Source organism: Rhamphochromis longiceps, linkage group LG6 (assembly GCF_057381845.1).
Source record: "Rhamphochromis longiceps isolate RC_006_pf linkage group LG6, R_longiceps_female_GT1.1, whole genome shotgun sequence".
Classification (NCBI taxonomy): Eukaryota; Metazoa; Chordata; class Actinopteri; order Cichliformes; family Cichlidae; genus Rhamphochromis; species Rhamphochromis longiceps.
In genome coordinates, this window is record NC_140562.1 from 43,177,916 (window position 1) to 43,199,185 (window position 21,270).

The following is a 21,270-nucleotide window of genomic DNA, read 5'->3' on the forward strand; positions in this document are numbered from 1 at the left end:
GGCGCTGCACTGGTGGCTGCCCACTGCTTCACTGGGTGAATGGGTTAAATGCAGAGGAACTATTTCCCTATGGGGACTAACATGCACACTTTACTTTACACTTTTTTTTTGGCAGTATAATGTCCTCGTAAGTGGATATCAGGCCTTTGTAGAGCAACATTTAGCATTGTGGTCTGGACAACCCAAAATGTGATGTCCACACACGTGGATGCCAGGTCCTAGGAGGTTAATGTTATGCATTTAACTATGACGTCTGGCCCTTTAGTTGCTTCCCCCGAGAGAAGCCCACCTTCACTGAGCAGCATCTTTTAGCCCCACTGTCATCTGCAGTCTTATTAACTGCTCATCTCGATCTAATCTGGATTAAAGTGGCTTGGATGTTTAAGTTGGACCCATATTTAAATGTGCCTTTCAGTCTCAGACTGAACCTGAAGCTGCGCTTGGTAAGACCCGGTTTTACTGGCAGGATCGGAAAGAAATGGGAGTGGCCCCCCCGGATGACCTTTTCTGTGACGTCTTCTACACCATTTTGGAAACCTTGGATCTGTCGTCTTCTATCAGGGCTGTTCAGACCCAATACAGAAGCTCCTACAGTTTCTAAGCATTTAGATAGTTTTGAACGCTGGGAAAGGTCATGAAGTGTTATTCTCTGCTGATCAAGAACTTGGCTCAGGAAGGTTTTCCAGATCTCAGGAAGAACATGGGAGATGATTTAAGTCTGACATGAGACAAGAGATTGTTAATATAAATATTATTAGCAAAATGAAAATGATCAAGGGATGGATGATGAGACTTTGTTGTTATTCTTAGCTTCTTAGATATTCTTATTTATACTTGGATAAAAAGATATACTGAACTGCTGGTGAACTATAAGAAGGAGAAATTCACTCTATGCCTCAAAGTCAGGTAATAAAATTATCGAGTTTTATTACCTGAAGAGTTCTGGACTAGATTATGTGAAATTAAGATATGCTAAGGATTCATAGGCAGTCCAAGACTATTTGTTTTAGGCGATGAGACAGACTTAGTGGGAGATGACAGAGAGATTAAGCATCTGGTCCAGACTAGCATCGTGGAAGTAGTAGAGGTGGCCAGAGCTGAAGCATTGGAAAAGATGTCAGAGAGGACTTAAAGATGAATAATTATTTTAGAAATGGAACGAATATATTGTTTCCTTTGGAGGACACTTGGTTTGGGGTCGTATGGTGTGAAGAGTTCTTTGTTACCTGTTTAGCTGCAGGTACAAACAACGTAAAAATCCGTGTGCTGAATGTGTTCGCAGCCATTTTTGAGTTATGAACAAGGAAACTATTTTACCGAAGGATTGAAATGTCACCACTTTATAAGAGCACAACAACAACAACACACCCTCACAAACAAACTAACAAACAAACAAACAAACAAATAAATAAACTCCAAAGTAAACCCTTAGTTCTACTTTCAGATTAGGCTTCAAACTTTCCTGTTTGATGAAGCTTATCTTTGGGGCTGGATCTGATCTCTCTGTGCTCCTCTTTTCTCTCGCGCCTCTAACTTCCTGTAGACTAGTCCAACTTTCCCGCTCAAACAGCGTGCATCCCTACCTTGTTGTATCTCTCGTGTGGGACATACTGCAGGATGATAGGCTCCATGGTGAGGACGTTGGCGAACTGCACCTCGGGGATGTAGAGTGCGCACACGACGTGGGCCCAGCCTGATTGGAGGAGAGATTGGCAGCGGATCAACGATATGACAAGACTCGGAATGACTCGCGCACTCGGTTATGCCCTCGGGAAGAGTGAGCGGGAACATGATGATATTTACCTCCGCTGTCTGTCCTCTTGAGGGCGCCATCTTTGTGGGGACACAGCTCACACCTCTGAGGAGACACGGGAGAGAGCGGAGCTTGTTGGAGTGGATATCTGTCTGACCATGACTCCAAACGTTAGGGCAGATACAGGAAACAGTGGGTCAGTCTATTCGATGCAGTTCTAAGCTAACATAATATAGAGGAAGTAACAGTTCAGAGGCTTTATTTTGCGCCTATGACATCAGCTTTTCTGTATATCTCTGCCTCAGTTTATGGCTTTTATTGCGCTTCTTGTAATAAAATGTGTTGTCATCAAGCTTTTTAATTTATAGTTCACTTCATCTGTCGCTACTCAGCTCCACTCTGCAGGCAGCGCATGTGCACGTGAGCTGTAACCACCTCCACACACAGGAGGAGGACAGCTGATAGGTGGGCTCAAGGCTTTATTGTTGGGTCTTTACCTTTGAGTACTGAGCACCTTGAGGCGACCGCTGTTGTGATTTGCGCCATATAAATAAAACTGAATTGAATTGAAAAATTAAGAGTAACATGTTGTCGTGTCCTATGATTTTGCTCACTTTTTTAACAAGCCCTGCCCTTATTTGGTGTCTATATATATGTAAAGAAGGAATCAAACAGCTCTTGCTGTCCACAGACTGTAAAAAGGAGAATCAGGAGAATCCAGAGTCAGCTGATAATTGTGACACATCAAAGTTAAAATCCGTTTTAACTCTTGCAGATGCAAAGACAGTTTCTATTTTATCCTCTACGATCTTCTTCTTTCTCCCCTCGCCAGCCCATCTGGTCATGGCAGATGGCCCCGCCCCTCCCTGAGCCTGGTTCTGTTGGAGGTCTGTTCCTGTCAAAAGGGAGTTCTTCCTTCCCACCGTCGCCAAATGCTGCTCGTACGGGATCATCTGTTAGCTGTGGGGTTTTCGCTCTTATATTATACGGTTGTTACCGTGTAGTATAAAGAACCTTGCTGTGGGAAGTGTTGTGAGTTGATGTTATATGAAAAAAAATGAATTGAAATGAATAGACTAAAATCAGACTAGTCCAAAAAAACCATGAAGGGAGAAAAAGTCCTCACTGAAAGTTATTATTTAATAATAAACACAGTTTCAGTTAATGTGTACATTTCTTTTATGTTCGATTTTACTTAAGAAAGGTAGGAAAGCAATGTTTAAATCACGCCTGAGGCTGCTTCACACATAAACACAGAGGAATCCAGCTTATTCGTTTAACTCAGCTTTAGGGCATCAGTATGGGACAAGCTGGCTCAGTACACCTGAGGCAGACTGCTTGTAGGTGAAGGTGAAGCAGGAATGAATGAATAAATTGTGTCATTCGTGTTGGCGTACTCACCACACGTGCCGCCCGCTCCTGTGACTCACACTTCCGACAGAACCACGGGCCAGTTGGCACCTGCACGATGCCGTAGCATGCTGCGACAAACACACAAGCACGGGAGTGTCAAACTGGACCGGCACGACCCACGGTAACACACCTGTCTTTTAATGTAAACTACAAATGAAAACATGCACATTTAATGAGTCATTCATTCATTCACAGGACAGATGTTGAACAGCCCGAGGGTCAACAATTTGTACCTTTAACAGTGTTTAAAAGTTTCACGTTTTCTGGAAATAATATTTCACTTTTTATGATTGAAACGACTTGCCAAGCTCTATAAATACTTTAATAAATACTAGTAAAGCTGGCAGTACCTGTCCAAGAATACTACTCAAGATAATACTGACTTGACACTTGGCACAGCCATCCTGCTTTAACAGATGAATAGAAAATGATTTCAAGCTGATTTTATGTTTTAACTTTTCTCTTTCTAAGTTTAACATCTCTCCCTGTCAGTGGTGAGAGGTGCTGCTGTCATCCTGATCGGATTAACTTTATAATCCTATTTCATTCCACTTTGACATAAAGCTTTAATTTGACTGGGACAGCCCTGAAATCAGCCTCCTGCATCAGCACCTCTCTGGATCAGAATCTTCTTCACTTTTTCAGTTTGGGCACAAATTTCTTTTTGTCTTTTTGGCACATTTGTGCACCAACACCGTCACAGCATCACTGAGATCAGAGGGCTGATCCTCACTCAGAGTAGCCATCCTGCGTGAGGTCCCACTTCAAATCGCTCGAATGCAACAAAGCAAGTGGACACGCGCTGCTGTCCGAACGAACACGGCCTCGCGAACGCGTCGCAGCGTGCCGCACGGTCCGCGACGCACGGACCTCGAGGCGCCATCCGGGCTCGGTGTCACGCCGCTCGGCCCTGCGCGATCAATCAAGTGTGCGGAGAGGAAGCAACAACAGCACGCTTAACTACCCGCCCCTCCCGCACGAACACAGAACACGCACGTAGGCAGGGAGGACCAACGCCTCCGGCCGCAAGCTAGAGCCGCTCCGGCTGCCCGGGAATCACACGCTAACAGCAGCTAATGTTACCTTGGTGAACGGCGACGCTGCAGCCGTGTCCATCACAGTACACCAGCGGATTCTCAGCCCAGCCTCGCTCGTCGGAACACACGCAGCAACCTCCGACCATTTCCCGCATGCTGCTCCCATATGAAGAAATAGATTTCCCCTCCCGGCAACGGCTCAGACCCAGGCCAGGCCTGTCAGGCGGTCGTCCCGCATCTTAACGCCGCTCTAGGCATGGTCACGGGCCGCCCACGTCGTGCAGTTTTAGTGCAGCGGAAAGCCGAAATCTCTGCGTTTGTGGTGCTTCTAGTAGATTTTCCGTGATGTCCTCCCCGTCCCATACATAAGTGCGCATGCTCAGATCTTCGCCGGAGTAAAAGTCACAGCAAAGGTAGCAAGTTATTGTTGAGCAGGAAGCGCCTTTTCAGCGCGTGTTTTCAGGCAGTGACGACTCGATTTCCACGAACCCGGGGAGCAGACGCCCGCACGGCCTCCTGCCCCGGTCCACTGTGTTCTTTACACGAACCCCGCGCATCACGTCGGCCCAAACCGCTGTATGCGCCCGGCATCAACCGCGTCTCAACAGCGCCATCTGCAGGACATCTTGGGGGTGGCTAACAGCAGGAATTACAAGCTATTTCACCATCCGGCGTCCGGACCTAAAATAAATAATGAAACATTAATAATAAGATAACAAAAGATGCGAGATTCCCGTGTGACAGCGGCCAAAACAGGTCAACACAATATCATAAAATATTAAAAGACAAAAATGGTCATAATGGGAAAAAACACGCAAAAGAAAGGAGCTCAATTAAATAGAATAAAATATAAACTTTCATTAAAAAAAGGGGAGCTCAATAAGCGCAAACCTACATAGAAGACAAAGTAAAAAGTCAAGTATAATACAAACAGGAGCTCAGTAAATAAATGTACCATTTGAAATTCATAATGTAATGACAACGTTTTATTTTTGCTCATTTGCTTTTTTTTAAAATTATTATTTACTAAAAATGAGTACCAAAATAAATACATAAATAAATAATAACAATAATGGATAATGACAGTAATGACAATTTAATTACTAAATAAACCTGATTACATAGAAATAAAATAAAAAAAGACAGAGAGAGAAACACAAACCCAAATGTTTCGTAAACAACGCTAATCACATCTCAGTTTGTAGCTCATCACAACTATTACACAAGTTTAACACTTTGACAGATAAGCATCTACTTTCTGTTATTGGTACCGACCCTGCTTTTCATACGTTCTCTCTCTGACTTCAAACAGCTTCTTTCAAATATTTTTCCATTTCTTTGTTCATTATCAGTTTAGTGCATCAACGAAATCATAAAGATTTAAAAACAGGCAGCATACAAACGGGATTTGCACAAACCTCACCTTCAAACCACCAGTGTGAACCATCAGCGATGTGTGAGGGCTAACACCCTCATTTCCAAGGTTTTACATATCAACACATAAAAAACCCCTCAGATGAACAGCAGCACAGCATATTATTACACGGTATTATTTAGTATTTAGTATTTATTTATTTATTGTCATTGTCAAGAACAATGAAATTGCGTTTGGGGCTTCCATACAACCCAAAAAAAAAGAAGAAAATAATAAATACCCCTTAAAACCCAAGTGTACATATTTAACCCAGTGTGACTCCAATGCAATAAGACAATCCTTAGCAATAATGTTCGTAGAAATTCAGACAAAGACCTGAGAAACATGACAAAATACAACAATGCAACCCATTCAATATTATTGTACTGTGAGATATGATATCAGATATGATAGTTATCTATTTAAGAAAGAGGGGGGGGGGGGGCAGGAGGGGGAAGAGAATAAAGATATGATGCACCAATGCAGACCAGTTCATTGCTATTAAGAAGTTGGATATGGTTATTGTCCGTGAGAGGGGGGCAGAGAGTTCAGGAGCCTCACAGCCTGTGGATACAGGCTGTTGGCCAGTCTGGATGTTCTGGCCTGTACACACAGCTCTCTGAATTTTAGTTATAAATTGAATTATGTAGACTGGGAAGACTGGCAGGTGTCATCTGCGAATAATGTTTCTCACTCTAGAACGATGGATTTCAATTTATTTGGAGATGGTCTTCGAACTCTTCCCAGACTGATGGATCATTGCTGATGTTTGTCCTCTTTGGCACTGAATTAACACACGGCTGAATGATCTAAAACATCTGCTTTAACACAGGTGTTCATACAAGCACCTGGGTGCTATTCTTAGTTTCCACAGAAATGTCATGTGTTGTTCTTTATCAGAAATGATATTTATCTAATTTTAAGACATGCTAAGGATGAGATTAGTTTTACGTCCTGATATGTAGGATTGGAGCTGAAAGAAGAGGAGGAGGCGTATTTGAAACTTTTACAAGCTCTAACTGGGCTGTTTATGAGTGTGACACCCTGGATTCAGAAAAAATAGTTTGAATCACAAAGACATAAAACACTTTTTCCTTCGGCGGAGCTCATTAGAGGTCACCATATATATCATCTATTCCCAGCATCCTCTTCTGTCATACCAACCCTTCACATGTCCTACATACATCTTCTCTGAGGTCTTTTTTTCCTCCTGCCTGACAGCTTCTACTTCAACATCCTTCATCCAATATATTCATCTCAGCCTTGCTTCCCTAACTTTATTTTCTATTTAAGAAATCTCTATGTGTTTTCCGGGTTTCCCTTAGAGATCCATCGATATCAGTGAATTGAAAATGGCAGCAGTCTCACCATTTGTGGAAAAACTGAAGAGTGTAGCTGAAATCACATTTTTTAAAGATTCGTGCTGTGTGTTCATAATGCTGTTGTGAATGGATGACTCAGGAGACTTTATTCAAAGAAAGAATAAAGACGGGTGGGTTTTTTCCATGCAGGTTGTTATGTAATAGCTTTTGCGGTCTAACCCAGTTGAGATCAAATTGGGCTGTTTTGTGGTCCATGAGCTAAAACGAGACGCATGACGCCCCCGATCTATGGGAGCAAAACTGAAAAGTACTAAACATGTGAAATTTAAATTTGAATCCAGTTTGTCCATCTGAAGCGCCCTGAGGTTTAATGACTCAAACTTTACTGGCTGTCTTTCCACTTACACTAACTCCTGTAATTCAGTCAGCAGATGTCACCAAAAACATCTCATTTTGACTGGTCTTGCGTCATGGATGCTTTATGACTCCTATCTCGTCTGGTTGAGTAATTCTGTCTTTAAGGTGAAAAGGGGACCTCACACACACACACACACACACACACACACACACACACACACACACACACACACACACACACACACACACACACACACACACACACACACACGGGTAGAAGCTATCTCGACATAAGCCCTATTCCCGTTTTCCCACGTTTCATTTTAGCTCAGACATGATTTTTCAGAAAACATTCATATCTTCCTAGATTGCCATAATCTGACATGTCTTTCAGCCACAATCTTACTCAACACCATCAAACAACTCGGAAGACATATGCTGTTAACTCAGTGTCTTATAATAGGAAAAAGAGAACCAGCGCAGTTGTACTTTTGAAATGGATGACTGGGCTTTTTATACTGACATATGGACACAAAGCTGTGATGACAGTTTGTCTCACAAGTGTCATTTCTCTTCAAACCCAAAGAGAGAAAAGGGAACTGGCGCTGATGGAGAGGACAGATAGCGAGGTGGCAGCTGGATGAAGCTAACACCCTCTGCTGATCTGAAGGCAGCAAGGCGTAGCCGAGTTCCTGCAGTAACATGTGGGGGCGAAGTGCATCCACATTTGCGCGCGCGCACACAGACACACACACAGCCCCTCCTGCACTCATATATTAAGTTAGCTAGTCAGAACTCATTTTGTGTGCTCACCAAAACTTCCCCAATACAAACAGGAAAGACAGATTTAGCTGTCAGAGGAGGCTCCTGAAGTTTGTCACAAAGAAATTCCCACAAATTTCACATACATTTGTTGCACCTTTGAGATCCCATATCAGGGAGCTTTACTGGCACACGTAATTGATTTCTCTCCTTGCTGTGGGTGAAGTGAAATATAAGTGGGAAGTGGGATTTTTTTTTTAATTTGCATATTCTCTCATTCTTTTCTGGCCCAAAAAATGTAAAATTAAACTATTGTTCACTTTGCTTGAAATCCCCTTCACCCTCTGTCCAACAAAACCACTTTCACATAGAAGCTACACGCACAGAAGACCACGTATGACACATTCGCCACATAGACGACATATATGTGAAGAGACATGTGACTCGTTTTTGTATTTTCTCAAGATGGAGTCAGATTAAATCCTGCGATGATCCCGTTACAAACACCACCATCTCCCCTCCATCCATGGATGGAGGGCCAAAACTGCCAAAATCAAAGATAATTAACAAAATAATTACAAACGGCGTGAAAACTTCAGTTAGAGGAGACGAGCAAAAGGGCGGCTTTGATGCATTTGTAGGTGTTTTTTTTTAAGCGAACATCTACATTTGCTTAAAAGTCCTGATGTCATGTTTGCTTCTTTACGCTATGTTTTGATCGTGGCTGATTCTGCATCAATGCACCAGAATCTCTTTAATACATTTAGTGAAATGAGCAAAGGGTTTACTTCCCAAATGATCCTAAACAATACAAGGAGCTGGATTAGCTCAGACCGTCAGTTCTCTAGCTGTTCCTAACTGCAGACTCTGGTGTAGCTCTGGCATCCATCGTGAAAGAAAATATAGAAATAAATGAGGACATAAACAGGAAGGCGAAAGAAAATATACAGAAATACTTTTAGAAATTATATTAAAAAAAACATTCAGAAGCAAATTAAAATAGAAATATTGGGTTGTGTTGTGCAGTCCCCAAAATAAGAAAGGCCTACATTTATTTTCAACACATTCACCACATTAATTGAGCCATTTACTTACATATGTATTTATTTTAACTTTGGCAGCTTCAGCCAGCCATACATTTCATCATTTTCAGAATCTGTCAACACGTACTGCATGGAACAAAGTGATCAGTCTCTTTTTCCCTCCTGATTTAATGGAACCTAGAAGATTTCATCTGCTGCCATACGCATTTTGAGGCCTTTAGCTTGACTTTATACTGAATTTTTATCCACCTTGTTCGATCTCCTTTACCTCTGTCCTCCATACATGTAGTGCAGTTTTGTACTTTCAAGGGTTAAATGTAATGATGGAACCTCTGTCTCACTGTACGGCCTTTTCTGCACAGTGTGAAGGGAACCAGTGCTGTATAAATCAAACAGAAGTGAGAAATGTAATTGAACACTGTGTGTTTTGTGTGACTAAAAGTCTTGTGAAAAACTGTGAAGCAACTTGTGGGGAGCGCTAAATGAGTACAATATCTGGAGTGAGAAGCAGAGTGATGTGTCCTTTGAAGCCGTGAACTACACTCAGAAAACCACAGCTGAGAAAAAAAGAGACATGTGACCTTCGAGATAATAGGATTTTTTTTTTCTGCAGTCTTGAATTGCCAAGTGTTTGTCAGAGAAGCTAAAAGTCTTTCGGCGTGGTGCAGCTTGTGTGTGACGAAGGAAGAGCTGTCTTTTATTACTTACATCTTTACACTGATAAAAAACAAAAGCATTTACACAATAAATGTAATAAGTGCTCATATTTTTGGAACATTTGAATTAACATATGGAACTGAGGATTAGGATATACACAGCGGCTACAGCAGGGACCATTAAGTACAAATATATGCATGAAAAAGGAGGTAGAAGTGCTCCTGCATTAACATTTTACAGGCCATCTTTTCAGATGACTACAGTATGACTAAAAACACCCTGAAACCCGTTACACTCGTATAACGTCTCCCTCTCCAACACACACACCCACACACACACACACACACACACACACACACACACACACACACACACACACACACACACACACACACACAGGCAGAAAGTGATAGCTACTTCATGAATTCATTTCTGACACTACTTATATGAGTTAATCTGCTGTTTTTCTCATGCAGTGCTGGTGTTGTGCCTGCAGTCTACTTCAACTCTAGGCGGTGCTCGCCACGGGCTATGTGGGAAGAAAACTCGTAACGGTCCCGACTGCGGTGGCCACACACGTTACACTCGAGCGGATCGCGGAAGCCGTGGCACCCCATGTGGATGGTGAACATGACATAGTCCAGGAAGATCACCCTGCAGTGGCCACAGGGGTACACGGCCCCGGGCACGGTCTCCCCGTCAGCTCGCATCACTCGCAAAGCCTCAAGAGGCGACAGGGGGATGGGCTGGGCGTGTGGGTGAGGCATGCCGTTCTGGGAATTCAGCCCCCCAAGCAGGTGGCCTAAGCTGTACATGACAGGCTGGGATATCTGGGTGTTGTCATTGTGGTAAGAGTCCATGCCAAGGGGAGGCTGGGAGGCGTGAGGGATTCCCAGGAGCGGCATGGCCATCTTGTGGCCATTGGTGAGGCCCATGGGAGTGATGTCGCCACGGGCTAACGAGATGGGGTAGGGCCTGTGGGAAGGCGGTTGGTCACCATTGGGGCCTGGGTGGATCGGTTGTTGCTGGTGATGGGCGTCTGGCCCCGGGGAGTCCGACGGAGGATCCTTGACATCAGTTCGGTGGACCAGATCCCTGTTAAAGCTCAGGTCCAGGCACACGCCGTTGTCGCCTAGACGACAAGAAAGAGCTCAGCACGAGGAGACTTTGCAAACCTCATCCAGCAGCACGGGCAGAGAAACAACACAGGAAGCAAGAAGCAGTTAAAACAGATGGAAAAGATTTAGACCCTTGCTGGGTTTCTCACTCCGCCGTGCAGTCCGAGGGCGGGAAAAAGCAAAAACCTGGAAAGCGCCAGGTCGACGGGACTAAAGCAGCTTTAAAGCCTGGCAGCATCCCGAGGCAGCAGTTAGGGACAGGGAGGAAGCATACGACGCAGATGAAGGCCTCTGTAGTGCAGCTGGTGTAATGACAGAGAGACACCTGCTCACGTTTCTCGCCTCGCGCCTTGTTTGCTCTCTGTGGTTACTTCTCTTTTTCCTCCTGTGGTTGTCATATTGAAAGATCTCACTTCATTTGTAAACCTGATGGAGATGTAGGAGGGTTTTTTTTTTTAATTGCCAAAACACTCATGCTTTTTGCGAGCAGCTCGAAGCTCGATTGCGAAACTACAACTCAGTGTTAGTCTTAACCAGAAAGGTGAGAGCAAGCTATTGAAAATCATTGTGCATGTGTGTGTATATATACGCCCATAAAGTTTGGGAAATCACTGTGGCAAGTCAGCCATTTACCGAAACTGATACTTCTGATAATTACCAGCTCAAATTATCTCAGATCGAATCAAAACACAAGCGGTTAGTAATGGAACTCAGAGGTTTCATGTGCATGACACTATTTTATTAACCGTGCAATAATTACCAATACCCACCGATGACACAATTCCTGCAGAGAATTTGGAGCAGTGGGGACCACTCTGTGGTGTGTGCAGGTATGAGGCAGGTGGTCTGCCCTGAAACCCCCTTTGGCGACAGATGAAGGCCAGCATAGACAGACAGACAAACAAGTAGCTCAGACAGACAACTTCAAATTCTGCATTGTGCAGCATAAAAGCGCAGCAAAAGGCAAAATGACAAACGATACGTATAAAAGCTGGAGCCACTAAATATTCCTTAAAGATATAAAAGCACATTTTTAAAGAGAAATCTGAGCGCTTTCATCGGCCTGAGGTGTTTATACCCTTACCTGTAAACTTCTGTGGCATTGAACTCTTCCGCTTGGCTACGTTGCTGGCGAGCCTGTCGAGCAGCAGCGCACGCTCAGTACCCATCTGAGTCCTGGATGTGTGACTGTCCTCTGCTTGGCAGCAGAAGAGCACAGAGAGAGAAAGAGAGAGAGATAAGGAAATGAAGACTCTCTTTTTGATCAGGCAGTGTCATGAGTGCACAGCTGTCCATCAGCCTTTGAAGTCACAGAGTTTTTTTAAAAAAAAGGAAGAAACTCAAAAAACACAGCAGCTGCGCAGAAGCGCAGTTACACCGGGAGGAACGAGATATTAATTTGAGAGCAGACGTTCCTTTGACCTCACTTCCTGGTTTCTTTTTTACTTCACCAGCACAGGAGAGGAGACCACAGGATGAGGATGTACTTCCTCACCACTACGGCACTATCAGGCATAAACTTACGACATTTGGTGACCACAGAAACAGAGCATTGTCTGTGTGTTGCAACCATGCTGTTGTCCTCTGAGTACATAAAGGCTTTTCTGTTTTTTTATTTGGAGGGAAGGGGGAGGTAAGGTGGTGTGCGTTTGTGTTCCTGCTTGTGTCGGGTGGCTGGGCTGAAGCATTTGCCCTACATTATTTAGCTTCCCCTTTGATGGTAGAGAGATGAGAAGCCACAGCAGCCATAACCCGTTTAGCTGTAAGTGCGGGGTAGTAGCCATAAGCTTGTTATTTTTAATGGGGCTATAAAAACAGGATCTGTTAAGTGTGCACCTGCACGAGCGTGTGCATTTCTGCACGAGCTGCAGAAATGCATGCGTTCTTCATAACTTTAACACCTATATGTGCATGTGTGAACCGAGTGTCCCTCGGAGACATGTTGGAGTCTTCTTACAAGCGTGGTGGTGAGACAGTGTGTGCGCACCGCTGCTCACCTCTCTCGGCGGGACCTTTGCTCTGAATGTACACATGGCACCTCTCTCGGTGCTCCTCCAGCGAGCTGCGCTGCTTGTAGCTGCGACTGCAATGGTTGCACTTGAAGGGCTTCTCTACTGCGAGGCAGAGGTTTCAGTTAAACACTCAAACACATCAACGGCATGAAGCAAGCATTACTTCGTTAAGTACGCGGTTTCGTACAAAACTGATGATGGTGTGCATATTGGAGGCCGTGCAGGAGAAACACGTGAACTGAAAGTGAATGAGTAAGTTTCCAGAGGTGAATGAGTAAGCTAATCATATGTGATGTGTGTAACCATATGAGAATGCATGGCAAGGTGTTACTGGAAAAGCCATGTAGCCTCAGCAGACCTCAGATTCAAAAGGAGTGAGAAACCAACCAGCATGGTACTGTACGCAGGTGCATACAGTATCAGAGCTTATCAGTGTGAGTGCGTGTGTGTGTGTGTGTGTGTGTGGCTGCCTGGTACCAGAGTGGGTGCGCAGGTGCCCGCTCAGAGCGTCACGTCGCCGGCAGGCGTAGCTGCACATCGGGCATTTGAAAGGCTTCTCCCCGGAGTGCAGTTTGATGTGGCGAAGCAGGTTTCCCTTCTGGGTGAAGGAGGCCCCACACTGAGTGCAGTGGAATGGCCTCTCGCCTGAAAAAACACAGCGTTTGAAACAATCCTGCACATTCTCACACGACACCGGCTTCTTTAATCACACAACTTATTCTGATTTCGACCACCTGCCGCGAGGCTCCTGTAAGCAAAATAAAAAACCCCACTGTGGTATTCTTATGTTCTTGTTGGGTGGAAATTTTGCAATAGCTCAGATATTTGTTGGCTTCCATTTTTTTTGACTTTAGTTGTTTTCTTGTTCCTACGATGAATTGCAAAAAAACACAGAATCATTCACCATCTTTAAAAGGGGAAGAAAGTAACGTCCAAACCTAGAAAAGACTGTTCTCACGGACAACTCAGACCGCACAATTGCCAAGCAGATTGTGCATGACTTCCCATGTCAGAAACAAAGCCTCACGGGTGCCAAACGAAGACTAGCACTGCTCGGCTCTACTCAGTGAAATGCAGCTCTAATGTTTGTATGTTTTACAACAAAAGTCGCGATTAAATGTCACAGAGACACACGAGCCTTTCAAGTAAGCGAGTACTGCATCAGACGGTGGATCATGGTTGTTACAGGGAGTATGGTCGCCTCAGCGTCTTCACTTCTTAACCATCAGATTTCCTCGCGTCTAGCGGATTTTCCTCAATTTCTCTCCTCAGCTCGCCCACTGAGATCTAACAACAACTTGAAATTACAGTTTGTTCCACGCCCCCGCCCAAGGACACGAGGTGATCGAGCTTTTCGAGGCCACAGCAGGCGACCTGTGGAACGCTCTGCTTCACCTCTGAGGTTTTCCGATTCTGTCATCTCTTTTAAAAGTCAGCTAAAGTCACTTGAGCATTTAAGTAACGTGCTTGCCCCAGCTAAGGACATTTGCGCCTTTGAATCCATGTACTGCTCTAGACTCTGTTTTATTGGGGCAGTTGTGTGTGTTCTTAATCTATCTTCTTTTATCTGTGGGTAAAAAGTGCCATATGAATAAGTATAGCTTGCTTTCATGTTTAAGTACCCTATCTACTCCATCATAACCGTAACCCCAACACTATTTTTTTTTGCTAGAATATTCTTCTGACTAAGATTTGATAGTTTCAGAAGCCTAAAATCACATAATCTCACAGCACAGGATTATAATAATTGTCTGTGATGACTTAAAGCTAAACTCTGCTTTGTTAGTCAGACTGATGGAAGACGGGACAAAAATAATCTTCGTGACTCATTTTGAAGACATTTAAAATGTAGCAACATGAGAATTTCTGACCTTCTTTCACGTTTTTGATATTTTTTGTGCACCGCCGATAACTCGATATATCAGTTCTATGGATAAGCTGACAGAGTAATCCCATGAGTGGGATGAGTATTATTTTCCATACTATAACTCGGCTCTGAGCACGCTGGTTAGGTCATCACTTCAGAAAATCTGTCATTCATTTCAGGATTTTAGGGCAGAACGATAACTGCAGCTGCAGTCTGATGTGCTGACCTATCTGCTGCTGCGATCAGATCACACAGTTAGTGCATGCGTGGAATATATGAACAACAATAGAGGCTATTTCACAATCTGTCAGTTAGCACACGATTGTGTGTTCCTAATCGCTTTGACAGAGTCAATAAAAGGAGACCTCAGGGCCATCAACAGCGCGGCGATTGCACAACTGCGATCTTTGAGGTCAGCGTCCCTCTGCTTACCCGTGTGGCTGCGCTTGTGCACCAGCAGTACGTTAATGCTGATGCAGGACAAGCCGCAGATGTCACAGCTGAGCTTGCCTGTCGGTTGGATGCGAGGCGGCCCGGCTCCAGGTGCGTAAGCGCCTTCCGCGTTGGCGGCAGACGCCGCTGCGCTGGCGTCGGGGAGGGCCGCGCTGTCGTAACGCGAGTAGTCCACCAGCGACAGGTCCTGCGGCTCACTCAGGCCATCTCCCTCTTCATCCCCTTCCATGTCCCTCTCCTCATCATTCTCTTCCTCTGTCCTCTCCCCATCAAAACCTTCCTCCATCCCGTCCTCACTGCCTCCCTCTGCTTCCTCTTTAGGCACAATCTCTTGGTCTTTTTCAGCCTTGAGAAGCTGCTCGTTATCTTCCATCTCCTCAGCCTCGGACTTTATCACACCTGAGCAAAGTGGAAGGAGGGGACAACCAAAATATGCATTTGGAGAGACATTTCACAGGAATGTGTAGAGCATTTTCCAACAAAGGAGCTAGATAAGCTGTGAGCAGAATGTGGAACACAGTCACGTCTTTACTTCCACATTTGTATTTAAGGTCGATAGCAAGATATTAGTACTAGCACATCTCCAAAGTGTGGGTAGCCTAATTTGGGCCGATGCATAGTGTCACAGAGAGATTCAGAAGATGTGTGCTTGAGATAAGGCAAAGGCATTTCCTCTACACAGCGGCTAGAACCAGGGCAGGAGAGAGAGAGAGTGAGTGAGCCGGCGCCTCAGACAGACAACACTAATTCCTCATCTGCCTTTGAAGAGTCATTTCAGACTGACTGTTCATCACGTTGGTCACAAAGGCTTAAAAGCATCCAAATTTAAGGGTTAAAAGGTGTTAAAGTGCACCTAAAGTCCTCTCGGTGTCCCCTCAGCCAGCCGAGCACCAATTACATCACCTATACAAGCAAGATTTTCCCGCTTTTGGTTTTTTTTCTTCTGGTTTCTCAACCACACGCTCAGCTCAAACTACTTCTCCATGCAGGATTTAGCAATTTCATTTATTAACACCACATCTGCCTACACGCAGAGTCCTAAGGCCCAATGTACAGGACCTCTCACCTAGCCTCTTGCAAGCGTTAACCAGCCCCCCAGCTTATTCAGTTCCATCCAAAAACCACACTGTGGTCTTGGCGGTGACTGATGATGAGCTGAAGAGCAGCGCCTTGTATTGTGGAAAGCGCTCAGAGGTGCTATGGAAACTTTGCACACACAGAGCTCCGAGAGGCCCGATATAGAGTCCAGTGTCTCAAAGCAGTGAACCGCAGGCTGTGCATTAGACGCAGAGCAGGGCTTTAGGAAGTGCACCCAGTGGGGTAGATAGATGGGTGGCAGTCAGAAATAAAGAGGAGAGCTGTCTGTAACACCATGTTCTTTTTTTTTTTAAGTGAGAAATTAGAGAGTTAGGGCTGAATGACAAAGTCAAAACAATTCAACATTAAAAATATCGTGTGAAACAGAGTTGTCACAGTTTCTGCCCGCTTGATGACAAGAAGAGAGCTTTTAAAATGCAGCTTTTATCACAGAAGCACGAACGTGCAGTGAGAACTAAAACCAGACCATGTCTACCACACGCTGGAGACAGCCTCTCATACCTACATACAGTGTGTGTTCAGTCAGTTTTAATCAAAGGGTCTCTACATGAAAGATTAAAACTAAATTTAATTCTGTATTATCTGTCATCGGGCTCCTAGTAGAAATTTACAAGAAGAACAAGGTTTGAGTAATGATGCAGAAACAGAAGGAGCTTTTCTGGTCACTCTGCTGTGACCAGAAAAAAGAAAGAGAGAAGAGACTGCAGAGTGTGGACACGACACTGGCTGAGAAAATGGAGACAGAGTCCCTGCTGGTTCTCATCAGTGTTCCTGTGACCAATGTTCACCATGTACAAGGAGTTAAAAAGGTCTGATTTTAGACGTCTCAGACTGAGTTTAATGACACCAAATGCTGGAGATGAGGACAGATTTAGGCTTCTGTGAAATGACTTCATCTACTTCCAGACTCAGAGTGCAAACCTTTGGTTTTTGGTGCAGCCCTCAAGTTTTCCTGTAACACTGTGATGCAGCAGGAACAGGACTCGGACCCAGGGACGTTTCTGTGCAGTTTCATCATATATGTTGTAGACATTATCGCAGACTAATAAGTCCTACCATGTCTAACACACTGAGGTGTTGGTCTATATAACCGACTTTGCAGTGAATGTTGTTTTGATGTTACAGCTAAATAGACAAAGCAAAGGCTCGATGCCTCTCTTTCACAGGCGTTCTGCTGAATCTGTTTTTACTTCTTGCATCACTGCTTTGTTTGGGGTCTAAACCTGCCCAATAAAAACAGACCCAGTAGTCTCGTAAGAACAGGTCTGATGAGCCAGGCCAAGCTTTGGGTCAGCTATAACAGGAAGGGTCTCTGGAGGGCTCCTGTCATACTGGGCTGTCTGAACCATCCACACCACAGGCAGATTGAGCTTTTGCTCGAAGGTTTCATCATCTCTTTCTCTCCTTTTCTGCATTCTGACTGCATTTTAGGAAGAATCCAGGATGGATGTTTCCATTTCATCCAATTACTTCTCTGGTTGGTGTCATATTAACTGCTGCCCAATAGGAACAGAAAGACTTCGGACACTCATCAACACTCATTTATTGACCGGAGCTCTGGGAGAACACGCAAACTCCACATAGCTACAGCCTCACAAGTCTGAACCCACTGTTCTTGTGAGGTGATGGTGCTAACCACTGAGGCATCATGCACCCATATACCATTGGTGTCAAGAAATGTCACCTCACTAACTGGTGAAAAACAACGTTTCCGAACATAAACCACCATCCACTGATCAGATACAGTATGAATGCATATTTGCAGGCCCCGCTCTCTTACTTTCTATATTGGCACGCGGTCAATGAAACTTTAATCAGCTAGATGACCTATCAAATCAATCAAGCACCTCTTCGTCACGTGCAACCTTGATGTAGTTCATGTCAAACCCTGGAAAATGAGAGACATGCAAATACCAGACACAGCTTGTTGCCGAGCTCTTCTCACAATGATTTGGTCCACAGAAAGCCCTCAGCTAGTACACAACAATATTTATTTGGCTTTATAGTATTCAGATAAGCATTTATGCATAAATTTGACAGCTACCGGCACGAACACTAGCTAATTAAACCCAGAAACCTCTGATGTAAAAGCAAAATAACAAATCTGCTTTTTTTGTGCAAGTTTTTGCAGAGACGAGCGTCACAACTGAAAGGTCGCGTGGGAAGTTTCATTTAAAACACAGTTAAAGATCTTTGCTGTTTCACCTGTTACACACATTCCAGTCACCTGCCACGAAACTGGCTGCGCATAAAAATGAAACTCGTCTTCACGTTTCCATCATTTTACGAGCGGGTTTGATAAAACATTTTGCGCTTGCAGCTGCGCTCCTCTTGTGAGCTCAGCGAAGCAGCAGTTCCCTGTCTTTCACTCCAAATGCCTGCTGGTTTGCTGATTCAAACGACAAAATTAAGCTGCAAATTATGCCGTTTGTTGCTTTCGGCGATAGCTAGCCTGTTAGCTCGCAGGTGCAGTGGAGGTGCATGGCCACAGCTACAAATAGGTGGATAAAAAATGATCAGGAACATAAAATAAGATACGGCCTGATTAAGATTTGCAAAGGGCCGGATTTGGCTCGATTTGGCCAAATGCTCTGGTTACAGGTGACCTTTCACATTTTAATCCCCCTCCTCTACTTTTTCTGCCACTCTAAATGGTTTCCTGTATTTCCTGTCCTCAACCAGTATAATCTATTTCATTGTATGAAAGTATTGTAGCACCATTCCTCAATTTTTTTCCTGAAACAGGCAAAAAAACCCAACAAAAGACGTGTAAAGAACAGCTGTAGCACCAATGCCACACACACACACATATATACATATATATATATATATATATTTGTGTGTGTTTGAGAGTGTGAGTGTGTGTGTGGGTACACATACGTGGATCTGCGACACCTTCAGCGGACTGAATTCCATTTTCACTAAATGAGCTGTCCTCCTTCTCTTCTTCCTCCTCCTGCGACTTCACATCTGCAACATCTGAGAAAGTAACATGTTGAGTGGATGTGTTAAAACTGAGCGACGCTTTTCTTCTTAATTAAAAAAGTGTTTTCCGTAGCAACAAATGAACATTAAAACTCCAGATTAACAGTAAATATGCAGGAAGTCTTGCTCATGACCCCGACACTATGACCTGCTTTCAGCTGCAGCGTGCACAAATCCCTCCACGTACGTGGTGGAGTTTTTAGGCACGACTTCAGCCAGGATGGTGGCCGCTGTGGAGGAATGCGTGCATCCTCATCATCGAAAGTTTCACATTAAAGACAAGGAATGCCTATACTCACCCATCCCGTCTGCCTCTGAGGATGTGAATTCAGGATGCTTTTCTGTGCTCATGATGAAGGAAAACGTTCTGTGAGGGGGGGGATTTACAGTATTCGGTTAATGAGAGTCTAACCAGATTCTCCCCTTTGGCGCTTTAAAACCAGGTCTGCCAATAAAGATAGAGAAAAGGCGGGTTTGTTTCTTACATTCATTGTGTCACATTTTATCTGACCGTTTGTGAGACAATTTTAACTTTTTCAGATGCTCTCGATGCTAATAAAAGAGCCCCCCCAACCTCCCCTTTACTATTTCTACAAGGCCTGTGAAGAAATAGAAGCAAGACTTGCATCTCTTTGTTCCTGTTGGTTGGACAGTGTAAAAAAAAAGAAGAGTGGGTAAAAAAGCCCACGGTTGATTGCTCGACCCTGTCTCTACATTTAGCCTTATGAGAAAGAGATGATGTTCACTGCTCATGTATTTCCTGCTGGGTTTGTACACAGGAGCAGGCGTAAAAGAGCACACACAGACACTCCAGCACAGTTTCAAAATTATTTAAGAAAAATCCAGACGTGCACTTTTTAAAGAAGCCCCCTGTCAGTTTCCACCGAGTTAACAAAGTATTTCATTATATTTTATATTGTTTCAACTATTTATTCGCATCAGCTCTAATAAATAATAAAACACCACACCGTTGATAGGGTTTTCATGATTAACTGAAGCTCTTGCGTTAAAATACATCAATAGGAAACTTTCTCACATGGTCAAAATGAAATTGAGAAGCACATGTCTACATTGCTGCTGTTAATTCCAGGAGACGTCTTTGGTTTTGTTTTTTGCTGGAAGTTAACAGTAAGTCTGAGGAGTAATGATGAGAATAAGATCTTACCTGCTTCTTGCTCAGCACCACAGAGGAGAAGTGCACTCACAGGAGGAGATTCCACACTCCGCCGCTGGACTTTCTCTGAATATGGAATATAAGCAACGTCACAGCCGTGAATTCCTTAAAGGAACAGGAACGCATTTTCAGCAAGGTGGAGCAACAAAGACCAGAGCGTGTGAATCCAGCAGAGCAGCACCGACGGCGAGACTCAGAACAAGTCTGATGATGTTTAAATCTTCAAACATTCCTTCTCTGAACCTAAACACGCACAGCCAACAACATTTATGAGCGAAACAAAGAACCGATTCGGGGTTTGATGTTACTTCAGGGCGTCCACATGGCTCCAGACTTGGCTTTTAAGGAGATCTAACTCCATCTTGTGGCCAGATGTGAAAGCTACTTCAAAGTCCAACTCGTCTGAAGCTGAAACTTCATTTACTTTTCTTTCTTTTAAGAATTCCCCTCATTTCAGGTGAATAAACAGCTGATATCTGCCCTTTATGGTCCGTACCTGCAGAAGTCAGACACTGGCTGTGGAAAATCTTACATCATGGCTCTGCATCTGTATGCTGCAGCTGCTGAGTGTCCCTCTCTTTATTCCCATCTCTGACGCAGAGTTGGAAGAGAATTAGGAAAAAAGCTTTTAAATACTTGTATCCCAATATTGTCTACAGATGAGCTTTAACAGTCGGGCTTGTTATTATAGGAGAGTTTAAGCAGTCTTAAAAGTGCATATGCAGTATCACTGAAATCAGTACCTATTTTATGATACAGCATATGATCTGAGCACAGCATTCACTTGTTTACAGTGAGTGAAGTT

General features: G+C 44.0%; 2 protein-coding genes across 5 annotated transcripts in view; both read right to left on the reverse strand.

The window, feature by feature from the left end:
- Nucleotides 1–4,786, reverse strand: part of LOC146668828 (protein AF-17-like) — a 30,512-nt gene extending 25,726 nt beyond the window's left edge. For both annotated transcript variants that reach the window (XM_085410862.1, XM_085410861.1), the window contains exons 1-4: nucleotides 4,250–4,786; nucleotides 3,155–3,234; nucleotides 1,804–1,858; nucleotides 1,584–1,693 (exon numbers count right to left, since the gene is read on the reverse strand). In XM_085410862.1, the coding sequence (XP_085266988.1) occupies nucleotides 1,584–1,693; nucleotides 1,804–1,858; nucleotides 3,155–3,234; nucleotides 4,250–4,358 (354 nt within the window). In that variant the 5' untranslated portion in view covers nucleotides 4,359–4,786. The remainder of the gene's footprint in view (nucleotides 1–1,583; nucleotides 1,694–1,803; nucleotides 1,859–3,154; nucleotides 3,235–4,249) is intronic.
- Nucleotides 4,787–7,475: 2,689 nt separating this feature from the next.
- LOC146668829 (zinc finger protein Aiolos-like) lies at nucleotides 7,476–21,073 on the reverse strand. Of its 3 annotated transcripts, none has more exons than XM_085410864.1 (8): nucleotides 20,457–21,073; nucleotides 19,591–19,658; nucleotides 19,187–19,285; nucleotides 15,188–15,607; nucleotides 13,366–13,533; nucleotides 12,874–12,990; nucleotides 11,961–12,074; nucleotides 7,476–10,890 (listed from the first exon to the last, which is right to left on the reverse strand). In XM_085410864.1, exons 2-8 carry the CDS (start codon nucleotides 19,640–19,642, stop codon nucleotides 10,256–10,258), a joined length of 1,605 nt encoding a protein of 534 aa, XP_085266990.1. In that variant the 5' UTR covers nucleotides 19,643–19,658; nucleotides 20,457–21,073; the 3' UTR covers nucleotides 7,476–10,255. The 3 variants fall into 3 exon arrangements, with proteins under 3 accessions (XP_085266990.1, XP_085266989.1, XP_085266991.1); XM_085410863.1 differs by having other exon boundaries at nucleotides 19,591–19,736; nucleotides 20,457–21,072; XM_085410865.1 differs by having other exon boundaries at nucleotides 11,961–12,071; nucleotides 19,591–19,736; nucleotides 20,457–20,773.
- Nucleotides 21,074–21,270: the final 197 nt, after the last annotated feature.